Below are 11,756 nucleotides of genomic sequence, written 5' to 3'. Positions count from 1 at the left end.
CCAAATGTTTTGTTAATGTTAAAATACCTTTTTATTATTTCACGTATTACGCATCAACTTTTGCTTTTAACAGATACATTTCACTTTTCTTCTTCGTAGCATCAACGATCCATTAACACTTTTTATGCGATTGATACAATATTAAGACTTTTCGAACTGAAGCCAACAGAACGACTCCTTAAGTCGGAAACTTGAACCACCCGAGCAGCACATGAATGTAGCATTTAGCTCGTGGGCATTGTGACCAATAGCGAACGAGATAATCAGAAAGCAACCAATGGCATTTCTCGAGTATGTATCCATTGTGGCTCTCACGAGTGAAGTTCATCCAATGTGAATCTGAACCAAAATGGCCGAAACAGGCCCCCAGTTGCAGTTAACGGCGGCCCCTCTCAGCGATCGACGTCTTTGACGACCAATAGGATCTTGCGATGCTATTTCCAGTAGCCAATGAAATCGGAGCACACGGAAGCTTTGTGGTACAGTAGTTGTGCTGTCGTCCAGATCAACAAGCCACTATTTCCGAAGCAGTTTGATAAACACCAGCTAGTTCTCCGTTGATGTCAGTCGCTTTATCTACGAGCTCAGCAAGACGTGACCATCGATAAAGAAACAAAAATAACAAACAAACAAACAGGAAGTGAAGCCGGCCACGTCGTCTTACAGTTTGAAGAAGAAATCGACGGTTGAACTTTTTAACAGCTAGCTCGTTTTTCTTTTTCAGGCTCGTCGTCCGTGACAACCGAGCATAGCAACCGACCTGACAACAGTTTTTATTTCTCTTTTTTTAACTGACAAAATCTTCACAACAATACGGCCGAGCTAGCAAAGAACTTTTGGACAGCTGGTCACTGACAACATTCAAACAGAACAACAACCGGCTTATTATTATTATTATTATTATTTATTTTACATGACAGGCTACCTTCCTGTTTCTATCTGACAGCTCGCTGTGTTTTTATTGAATTTAAATCAAAGCGACAATATTCAGCATTGATCTCCTAAAGAAGGCAGAGTTGTGTTAGCTGGACTGAAATAATCCTAATCTTTTTTTCAAACTGATGTCGTGACGTTTGGTACAAGCTTTCACTTTGAAAGAAATATCTCACTGAGAAGACACCCAGATCAGTCAGTCACAGGACCTGAAGCTCATCCACGGGATCCCTCATCGGATTTTATTTTTGATTATCATCATAATAATATCTGTTTTATTGTTAAAAATGGCGGCGATCGGACTGGTGCAGATGTTGATCGAAGCAGCAGAGTACCTTGATCGCAGGGAACGAGGTAAAGTGTCCTTCTGTGGCTCTGTGTTTTCCTGTCAAATAGCGAGCATGCAAAACAGCCCACATGTTCGTACACACGTCGTGTTACTTCTTAAAACAGGCGCAGCTGTTTGTATATTAAATGAAAGAATCGGGTCATGCATCAGATGAAGACATGTTGGAGGATTGTGCACACCAATAGAGCAGAACAATCCACCTCCACACAGTATGTGCTCATCAGTGTGCAGACGTGTTCCGGGGGTAAAAAGCAAAAGGAAAAATAATACACGTGTTGTTTTGTGCACGTCTTTTCTGCACATCAGCTGCAGTCAGATGTGCAGGGAGACATTGTTTTCATGATGGCCCCTCCTTTCCCTCTGTTGTGGTTTGCTGCTGGGGTTTATTTCAGTTCAAGATGACATCATGGTCCAGGCTGAGGGAGAAAACACCGGAGAGAAAGCGACTGCAGGGAATTCATTCATTGCATTCCTGCGCTGAAGCAGACAGCGTTGTGACTGAGTTTTAAAATAAAGAAAGATCAAGATGAAAACATGGCACACTCTGTTTGCCTTGCTGTGGCTCTATGTTGCATTGCCTGATATAACAAACATGTGACCACTACGATGTTTGTTTGTTTGCAGAAGCTGAACACGGCTATGCCTCCATGCCACCCTTCATCAGCAGCAGAGAGACGGAGAGCTTGAAGAGGAAAAGCAAAAGCAAGAAAAACACAAGTAGCAGGTAAAGACCATTTGGCTTCTTGTATGCAAGACAACATTATTCAGCTCTGCAAAAACAAACCGCTGATCACCCCCCCCCCCCCCCCCCATTCAGATTCAGCTGTGTCCCCACTGAGTGCAGAACGATTCATCTATTATTCCCACCATTTGGTCCCCTGTTTGTCTCATTTTCAGGTTGGGATGAAGAAGTCCTAGTTTATAAGAATAACATGAAACAGCATAGTATTCTCACACATGCACAAACATTTTGAGCGTGTCGTGAGTCCTCTTCTTAAAGCCGTGTTATCACTTCCTCTCGCCGGCTTTGAAGTGTGTGTGACTGACAGCAGCAAACATCAGTCTGGCTCATAGTGAGTGTCCACTGGCTGAAGGCAAAGTGGGTCAGTCAAGGTGACTGCAGAAGCCATGTCAGTGTGTGTGTGTGTGTGTGTGTGTGGGTGGGGGGCATGTCCTGATAGCTCCAGACATGTCGTCAGAACAAATAGTGTACATGCAGAACCTGTGAGCAGCCGGCCAATCAGTGTGTGCGCTCGCTGATCAGCTCTCAGTCTGCATGTTACATCTGAACGTTCAGAAGGAGGCACAGGAGAGCACGTGTGATGCAAGAGATAAGAAGGAAGGTGACGGGGGGGACTCGACATTAAGACGTGCTGCCCCTCACCATCTTGAATCGGAGCGATAAAGAAGGAGAACGGGTCTGCAGCACTCGTGGGGAGGCGCTTTATCATTGAGTACAATCCAAACAGCTTGTTCGGTGGGATGCAGCAGCAGTGAAATCTTTGGATGTAGCATAGCAACAGGAGCGCTTTACAGAAGCAGTCAGGTCATATGAGGGAAGCTGTTAACCCTTTCAGAGCCGTGTGCAGCCGAGCGTGCTCTGTCACACACACACACACACACACACACACGCATGTCCCACTGAAGGCATTCCTGCTCCAGCTTCATGTGTTCAAGTATGTACAGCACATGAGCAGAAGCTTATAAATAGGCGTCCATAGGCGTCTTACCTTGTGTAACCTAATGTACATCCAGCTTCACCATCCCTGATCTCTGCGGCTGCACGTCATTCTAGCGCCAACACTGGGACGACAGGTCGCACCAGTTCAGTTTGTTTGAGGACTGTCCCGAGGCCTCGCTGAATGTTCAGTATGTTCATCGTGTGGAGCACTCGAGGTGACGCGTGTCACCCATCATGTACAGGGAGGTTACTGGTCCTGACATGCCAGGTGCACAGCTTCACATCGGTGGAGGCGTGGAGCTGACTGGACCAGACGATAAGTACTGTGGCGGCTGAGGTGGGAGAACGCCGCACAGAGGCGTGGGACTCCTTCATATCGGAGTACAAGTCCACGTCCAGATTACCTTTGTCGATTTGAAAACAATGATTCTGAACAAACCAGGTGAAACCACGCCCACTGCAGGGGAATGACATCAAGCCTATGAACTGACCAATCAGGTGATCATTTCAGAGAGTGCTCTGTCACAGGCGTCATGCAGGAGAGCTCCTGTGGTGGCGTTCAGCTCGCCGTGAGAGCAGAACGGACGAGCTCAAAGACGCCTCAGGAAGCTTTCCTTTATTTTTAGACACGCGTGGTGTGTGGGACCAGCTTCCTGTGTGTGTGTGTGTATGTGTGACCAGCTCCCTGTGTGTATGTGTGACCAGCTCCCTGTGTGTGTGTGTGTGTGTGTGTGTGCGTGTGTAGGACTCCACTCTCTGCAGACTCCTCCTTGTTGGCTGTAATTAAAGCTGGGAGCTTAGCGGCCTTCACGTCGAGCGTTTCCTCTTGTTTAAGTCGGAGGTTATGTGGGGCTGCAGCTGTGAGCACTTCATCATCAGCACTGGTGATATGAAGACGCCTTTCTGCTGAGCGTTCACAAGCAGCTCTCTTCTCATTGGTGGAGAAGTGATTCTTTAATGATGGAAATGTAGGCCAGGCAGCCATCATAGCAGCCCTCCCACACTCTGTTGTTTCCCCGAGCCTGGACCTATGAGCAGTGGGGGAAGGGAGTCACTGTGTGTGTGTGTGTGTGTGTGTGTCCCTCCCCCTCCTCTCTCTCTCTCCTCCTCTCTTTGCTTTTCCTCACTCTTGGCAGGCAGAGGAGAACACCAGCTCCTCCATTACATCGATGGAGAGTGCTCCCCCACACACACACACACGCACACACACACACACACACACACACACGCTCAGTTCCAGTCCAGTGCAGTGTGGAGATGGTTGAGTGGTCTTCCTGGTGTTGTCTGCATCATGTGATGCTCTCAGGTCAAACAGGCGACTCATGTGAATGAAGACGCTGAACTCGTTTGTCTTCGAGTGGAGGTGTGACTGATCAGCCTGACGGTCAAACTCATGCTACACTTTGGAGATGTGTCCACACGTCGTCTCCATGACGACGGTCTCTCCAGATAGAGCAGTTCCTTCTTTGTGAATGACAGTCAGTTCTAACACTTGTGCTTCCTGTTTGGAGTGTAACACCAACGTTTAAAACCGACGTCACGTCTCCTGTCCTCACCACTCGTTTGGTGAAACCGTGACGACGTGGACACCACGCTTTGACACGAAGACACAAAGTGTGTGAATGGCATCATGTCCTGTCTAACAGGAAGTGTCCCGCTGCGAGCTGCGTCCTGTCTGTGGAGCTGCTCGGACACGTGTGAGGAGTGTGAAAGGTTTTAGTGTGATGGTGAGACGTGATCAGAGGGTCCAGGTGGGTTTCATGTGGGTGTAGAATCCAGCAGAATAAGATGGAGCCGCACGTATCACCACTGTATGAGTGAGTGAATGAGCTGGAGGGGTAGAGGGTGGAGCAGGGTGGAGGAGTGGAGGGTGCAGGGTGGAGGGGTGCAGGTTGGAGGGTGCAGGGTGGAGGAGTGGAGGGTGCAGGGTGGAGGGGTGCAGGTTGGAGGGTGCAGGGTGGAGGAGTGGAGGGTGCAGGGTGGAGGGGTGCAGGTTGGAGGGTGCAGGGTGGAGGGCTGTCTGAAATGTGGGCTGAATAACTGGGATCATTGCCCTGCTAGCACTGTTATGTCACCAGCGGCTGTCTGCCTGCCACTGGATCGCACAGCGGCTGGAGGAGACATGGACCCAAGAAGAGCAGAGCTCAAATTTAATCCCCCAGCACACACAGGGACTCGACGCACGCCACGGCTCAGTGAGCTGCCACTGATAGTGAGAGACCCAATCTGTAAGCTTGGTTTTGTACCAGAGAGAGAGAGAGAGCCCTCTGAGGATTCATGGCAGGCAGACGGAGTGAGGCCCAGCAGCACTGAAGGGCCACAGGCTATTTTGGGCCCTTGGTGGGGGTGTCGGGGTCAGGAGGTCATGTGGGGCTGGATAACAGTTCAGGAGTGGTGCAGGGATCTCCTTCTTCCACCGATCACCGTCCGGTCCGTCTTTTTCATGTGAGCACACGAGCAGCGTGTTTACTCGGCAGAGGCACACCTCACCTCACCTTCCCCCATCCCCGGACACCAGGACAATCACACAGCATTAAGGGGCACAGTCCCTTCCTTCTGTTGGTGGTGACCGTTGCCATGGTTACCTGTGTGCTCGTCGTCCTGCGTCCCAGTAAGGCTCTTCAAAACAAGCCCCATCCTCTCCTTCTATGTTTCCTCCAATCTCATTGAGTCAGCCGTTCTGACTGCTCATAAACTCCCACACAGCCTTCTCTCTCTCTCTCTCTCTCTCTCTCTCTCTCTCTCTCGCTCGCCCCTGCAGTCAGGCCTACACTGCACAGAGAGGAAACCTTACCCTGTGTAATCAGCTGCTCTCTTTCTGTGTGTCCTCTCTCATTGTTTTTTGTTTCTCTCCGCAGGTCTACGCACAATGAGATGGAGAAGAACAGGTATGTTCAAATGTGTGTGTGTGTGTGTGTGTGTGTATTAGTGATGAACAGCACATGAGATGATTAACGAGTGTTGCATAAAAAGCTGAGAGGAGGCCTTGAAGATGTCTGGATCGGTCCTGGAGAGAGGAGCCCTCTATCCTTCAGAGCAAACACTCCACTGTGTTTCAAACTATCACCAGGAAGTCACACGACTGTGACCTCATCAAACCAGGAAGTGAAAGGACTCCTCTGTTTGTCCTGGTGAGTGCAGCCTCAGTCCTGCCCGCTGAGCTCCTGCCGCCCCCCCAGTCCTCCCCAGCTGAACTTTGAGGACGCTCAGATAACACAACCCGCCCTCAGTGGACGCAGGCTGTGTCCTGCTTCCTTCAGAACACACTCGGCCTCAGGCCACCTTCTCCACCGTTTGATGAGAGAAAGCAAACAGACTCACAGTCTGCATGTGAGGCCAGAGGAGTGTCACACACACCCTGTGGTGTAGCTCCACACACACACACACACACTGAACCAGAATAACCTGCTGCTGTGTCCCAGCCACGCCCGCTGATACTTCCTGGCTCTCAGACACCATGTGACCTGCTGAGTGTGCTGCTTGTCAGTGTTGTTTGACAAACATGAGCCTGCACTGCTGATCCCTTATTATGTCAGAACAACACAGACAGACAGACAGGCAAGGGCAAGTGCATGTAATAAGAGTGAGCGTGCCCTTTGGACCCAGTCAGCTGACAAACAGCCGCTCATTACCGCTCTCTCTGTGTGTGTGTGTGTGTGTGTGTGTGTGTGTGTGTGTGTGTGTGTGTGTGTGTGTGTGTGTGTGTGTGTGTGTGTGTGTGTGTGTGTGTGTGTGTGTGTGTGTGTGTGTGTGTGTGTGTGTGTGTGTGTGTGTGTGTGTGTGTGTGTGTGTGTGTGTGTGTGTGTGTGTGTGTGTGTGTGTGTGTGTGTGTGTGTGTGTGTGAGAAAACACCATGAGCTGAGAATATGTTTGTCCAATCGTCCTCTGTCCACGAGTCTGCGGTCGCATCAGGATCAGCTGCATGAGCCGCTCGTCCAGCGTGTCCTCAGCTGCCCAACAGCCTCTCTCCATCCGCTCACACACACACACACACACACACACAGACACACTCCTGCAGCTGGAGGTGTGTGTGTTGTATAACAGCTGGGTCAAGTGGTCACAAAGGCTCCCAGAAGCTTCCGGCCTGCAGGGGAGGGCTGATCACTCTGATCCTCATTTAATTTGTTATTCAGCAAAACAGCAGAATATGTGATCAGGTTCAAGTCCTGGTCTCCATGAAGGACAGACCCGTGTATGACCAGTAAGACCTCACACACACACTCAGTCTTCTTCTAACGCTGTGTCGCTTTAAGAAGGTCAAACCCTGCTGTGAGCGACACCACATGCATGCATACTCAGCAGCAAACGGATCATTTGATTGGTGGAGAGGGAAAGGTGAATCTGTTTGTGTGGATACTCGTACCTGAGGCTCCCTGCATAAGTTCAACACAGTGTCCTCAGACAACGGCGTCCACTGGTGAAGGACGCCAGGCGGGACAGAAAGACAGACAGGAGTGTCAAACCTTCATAGAGACCTGAGTCAGCGTCCGTGCTGAAGACTTGTGTTCTGTGTGTGAAGTGTGACGTGGACTTCTCTGATTCTTCTCCTCCACAGACGGGCAAATCTGCGGCTGTGTTTAGAGCGCCTGAAGTCCCTCGTTCCCTTAGGACCAGACGCTAACAGGCACACCACGCTCAGCCTGCTGATGAAGGCCAAAGATCATATCAAGGTGTGTGTGTGTGTGTGTGTGTGTGTGTGTGTGTGTGTGTGTGTGTGTGTGTGTGTGTGTGTGTGTGTGTGTGTGTGTGTGTGTGTGTGTGTGTGTGTGTGTGTGTGTGTGTGTGTGTGTGTGTGTGTGTGTGTGTGTGTGTGTGTGTGTGTGTGTGTGTGTGTCTCATTTGAACTCACCTTATCTGTGTGAAGAGGTCAAGTTGTTACGTGCTGTGGTGGATGATGTGTTAGCATTTCAGGTGCTGCTCACACACACACACACACACACACACACACATCCTGACGTGTTGTGTGTGTGTGTGTGTGTGTGCTGCAGAGGTTAGAGGAGAGCGACAGGAGATCTCAGCACACTCTGGAGCAGCTGCAGCGGGAGCACAGACACCTGAGGAGGCGTCTGGAGCAGCTGGGGGTGGAGAGGACCCGCATGGACAGCACCGGCTCCACCCAGTCCGAAAAGTCCGACTCTGACCAAGGTCAGTCTCACACACACACACACACACACACACACACACAGATAATAGAGAGAAACAAGTCGCTGCACAATGACACGCTCACTCGTGCACAGGTCAAAAAGCCTCTTTGTGAAGTTATCGCTCAGCCCCGTGCATGTGCCGTCTTTGTTGTTCTGTGTTAAAACAGAGGACCTGGAGGTGGACGTGGAGGGGACGGACTACCTGCTGGGTGACCTGGAGTGGAGCACGAGCGACTCAGGGGACGAGCGAGGCAGCCTGCGCAGCAGCTGTAGCGATGAAGGCTACTCCAGCGCCAGCCTGCAGCGCCTGCAGGACACTCAGGGGACGGCCAAGCAGCTGGGCTGCAGCCTATAGACAGCAGCGTCAAAAAGCCAACACCCACCTCCTCCTCCCCTCAGCCAGACCTCACCCACCTTGTCTCCCTGATCCCCCTAACCCCCCCCCCCCCCCCCCCCCCCCCCTGTCCCCCGTCCCACCAGGACTGATCGAGCTCCTGCAGACTTACAGTCCTTGTTCTGACTTCCATTCAGACTGCAGCTCCTCCGAGACGGCCGCCACATCCAGCACATCATCAGCGGTCGGTCTTTAGGGTGTCACCGCCAATCAATCAAAGGAGGATTTTTAAAGACACTCCCTTCCCCCCCCCCCCCCCCGTCAATCCTTCAGAAACACAACTTTCAGCCTTTCAGAGAATGTTACCACACAATCCCACTGCCTCTTTTTCTATGCCTCAAGAGCCATGGGAAGCACTTATGAGATTTCACCCTCACACACACACACACGCACACACACACACACACACACCTGCATCGCTCCTATAGTTGTCCTAGTGAGACAGTCGTCCAAAGGTGCGACAGTGACGTGAGGCGGGGCCTTTTTCTGCCCTGCTCACCGTGTGCATGGTCTCCAGCACTTAATAGATATTTTTTTTTTGTCTCTTCATAACGCCGCTCCCCCCTCGCCCTCTCTGCAGCTGTGAAGCTGCCAGATGAAGCGAGTGTGTGCAGGGTTGGCGTGGTGTCACACGGTCAGGGCCGACAGCAATATCTCCTTTAGTACCTTTGTACCTGCTGAGGCTTTGACGGGCACACGTGTAACGAGCCCGTCATTCAGCGCCAGCAGGAAAAAGAGCAGCATGAGATTGTGTACGGGCCGGGGAGATGGGAGGGTACCGCGGGTGGGTTTGATGTTTTCTGCCTCTCTCTCTGATGACGGTGGCGTTTTTACAGCATCCTCTTCTCACAGCGTGTGTGTGACTGGTGCAGCAGGTGAGGGTACACTTTGTGCGCCGCGTCGTCTTCGCTGCTCACCAGGCGTTCAGAGGAAAGGAGCGAGCCGAGCACATTCCATGATGTCGAGGCAGGCAGGGGAGAGAGAGAGCGTTATCTTCTGCCAATGATTTGTGAAGGCAGAGGTGAGTCAGCTGAAAGCAGGAGGTGTCGATGAAGAGCAGTGAGGTGCGGACTCTCCTCTGCCTACATTATAGCTATTTATTGTTTGTGCAGAGATGTACTCCTTGTAATGTAAATAGTTCAAAGAAAGATCTCTATGTCTATCAACAAATGTATTTATTAGATAACTTCAATATATAGATGAATATAGTATATGGATATATTTCATTAGATGAAGCTTTTGTTCTTCTTGTGAGCTTTCTTCAGAGTTTTCCTTCGTGTAGTTTGTTGGCACAGCCTCGTCCATCTATGGGCTTTTTACAAACGTCTTTTTGTGCCTCCAGGTTTTGATGTCTGTTCGGTTTTCGGCACGGCACTCCGAGAAATCGAAACACTTTCTATGTGATTGATCTTATATTTTTGGTTTGTTTCAAAGCCGCTCGGCTTCTATAACTGGGAATAAAAGGACAAAAAAAAAAAATCTGAATAATTTCTGAAAATGTGAATTAAAAAGTATAAAAGTGAGAGGCGGTGGCGGTGGGCGGCGTGAGGCGGAGGAAGCTGACACTGAATGGCTGAGATTGTAGCGCCTTTGGCTCGGATGCGTAACGTGCAGGTGGAGGACGGCAGCTGGTTTTTTTGAATGTACGCTCGACGCTGTGCAGCCTGCAGCGGCGCGGCTCAGAGCCAAAGGAAGCTCCCTCCTCCGTCACCCCCCCGCCTGCAAACCTCCGCTAAAGCATGAAGGTGAAGCAGAAGAATAGTTAACGGGTTGTTTAGTCGTTGAGTGTGGAATGCTGCTTCTAGTTTTTTTGTGTGTCGAACTGAAACGTGTTCAAGCAGAGAGGGACTCAGGGGAGAGGTGTTTGAAGTATGGGCGAGTGTGCGTGTGCGTGTGTGTGTGTGTGTGTTTACCTCGTCACTGTCTTCAGAGAGACTTTTTTTGGGGAGGTGGTGCGTGGGTGAGAATAAATTGTACGGCTATTTTTCTGTTTTATGACTTCATTAGTCAAACGCAAAAAAAACAAACAAAAACGATTTAAGCTAAGCATTAACGTCTGTCCACGGGAGTCTCCACTTTCCTCCTTTTTCTGTCCATGCTCGTCTGTCTTCCAACAGTTGTGTGTGTGTGTGTGTGTGTGTGTGTGTGTGTGTGTGTGTGTGTGTGTGTGTGTGTGTGTGTGTGTGTGTGTGTGAAAATGATGCAACCATTGCTCCTCATCTCCGTCCTCCCTCCCCCCTCTCCAAAGACCCTGGTGCTCTCAGCATCTGCCTTCAAAGGCAGCTGTGGAAACTCTCCAAGAACAAGACTACAGTCAGACCAGTTGTTTAAGCTACAGGTTTCAGCATCAGGGGGAAAGTCCTCTTCATGTGTATGTTTGGGTTTTTATGCACAATGTCTCCCTGCGTACCAAGCGGCGAATAACGCCTTGAAACAGACGCACATGTACGAGCTAGCAGAAGGAAGCGAGAACGTTGGAGCGCGTTCTGATCTGTATCACGAAGGCCATTCCTTTTTTCATGTGGCGGTCTCAGGCGTGGTGCTCTCCATGCATCTCACAGTCAACACACAAACACTGCATCACAGCTCCATGAACATCGTCGCCTGCCTTTTCGCGCAGGAAGATCAAACGTCTGTTTAATAAAGGACAGCGTTTTGTGCACTTACTTTGTAAGAATTGGAGAATTTGGACACCGTCCTCTTACAAAAACGTTGGTAACAAACCCTTTGGATATGAATTGTGGAGCAGCAATTTGTATTTGGCATTGATATGAAAACAATAAAAACATTTGAAGCCCTTGTTTACCGACCTATCACCTCGTCTGTCTTTATTTACGAAGCATGAACTGTGCAACCAAGGAGCCCCGCCCACCAGCTCCTCACACAATGAGTAATCTGCACGGAGAGGCTCAGTCGACAGTAATGAGGGTTTTTCACTCAGCAGATGAAGGTACACCCTGTTTGTGCTTCAGAGTAATCCGTTGGCTAAAATCCCAGGTTTGTGGGATAATAGCCATCTGACTGCTCAATATCCAACACAAACAAAGCGTGAGGAAGATGAAGGGCGAGAGAGGGAGAGAGAGAGAGGGGGGGGATGAGCATCCTACATCTTTTCTGAGGCTGTGGAGGGGGAGGGGTGACAGATGAAGGATTCATCTCTCCACCACGGGGAGCCCTGAGACACCTGGTGGGCTCCATCATCGTTTTAACACGATCTACGATCTCACATTCACTTCTTACACCAGGACTGACCTT

At 50.2% G+C, this 11,756-nt stretch overlaps 1 protein-coding gene across 1 annotated transcript; it reads left to right on the top strand.

The window, feature by feature from the left end:
- The first annotated feature begins 346 nt into the window (after positions 1-346).
- mxd1 (MAX dimerization protein 1) lies at positions 347-11,314 on the top strand. Its single transcript, XM_079345991.1, has 6 exons — positions 347-1,287; positions 1,907-2,006; positions 5,822-5,851; positions 7,519-7,633; positions 7,952-8,108; positions 8,275-11,314. The coding sequence occupies exons 1-6, from the start codon at positions 1,221-1,223 to the stop codon at positions 8,460-8,462; spliced, it is 657 nt and encodes a 218-aa protein (XP_079202117.1). The 5' UTR covers positions 347-1,220; the 3' UTR covers positions 8,463-11,314.
- Positions 11,315-11,756: the final 442 nt, after the last annotated feature.

The sequence above is a fragment of the Symphodus melops genome (genome assembly GCF_947650265.1).
Source record: "Symphodus melops genome assembly, chromosome: 1".
Taxonomy (NCBI): Eukaryota; Metazoa; Chordata; class Actinopteri; order Labriformes; family Labridae; genus Symphodus; species Symphodus melops.
The sequence above is the reverse complement of the archived record's forward strand: the minus strand, read 5'-3'. Positions and strand labels throughout refer to the sequence as shown.

What these genes read in the sequence shown, in the direction of transcription:
- mxd1 (XM_079345991.1), top strand. Translation starts at nt 1,221, where the DNA reads ATGGCGGCGATCGGACTGGTGCAGATGTTGATCGAAGCAGCAGAGTAC. An exon ending in CCTTGATCGCAGGGAACGAG is followed by an intron (nt 1,288 to 1,906) that starts GTAAAGTGTCCT and finishes GTTTGTTTGCAG; the next exon opens with AAGCTGAACACGGCTATGCC. An exon ending in AAAGTCCGACTCTGACCAAG is followed by an intron (nt 8,109 to 8,274) that starts GTCAGTCTCACA and finishes GTGTTAAAACAG; the next exon opens with AGGACCTGGAGGTGGACGTG.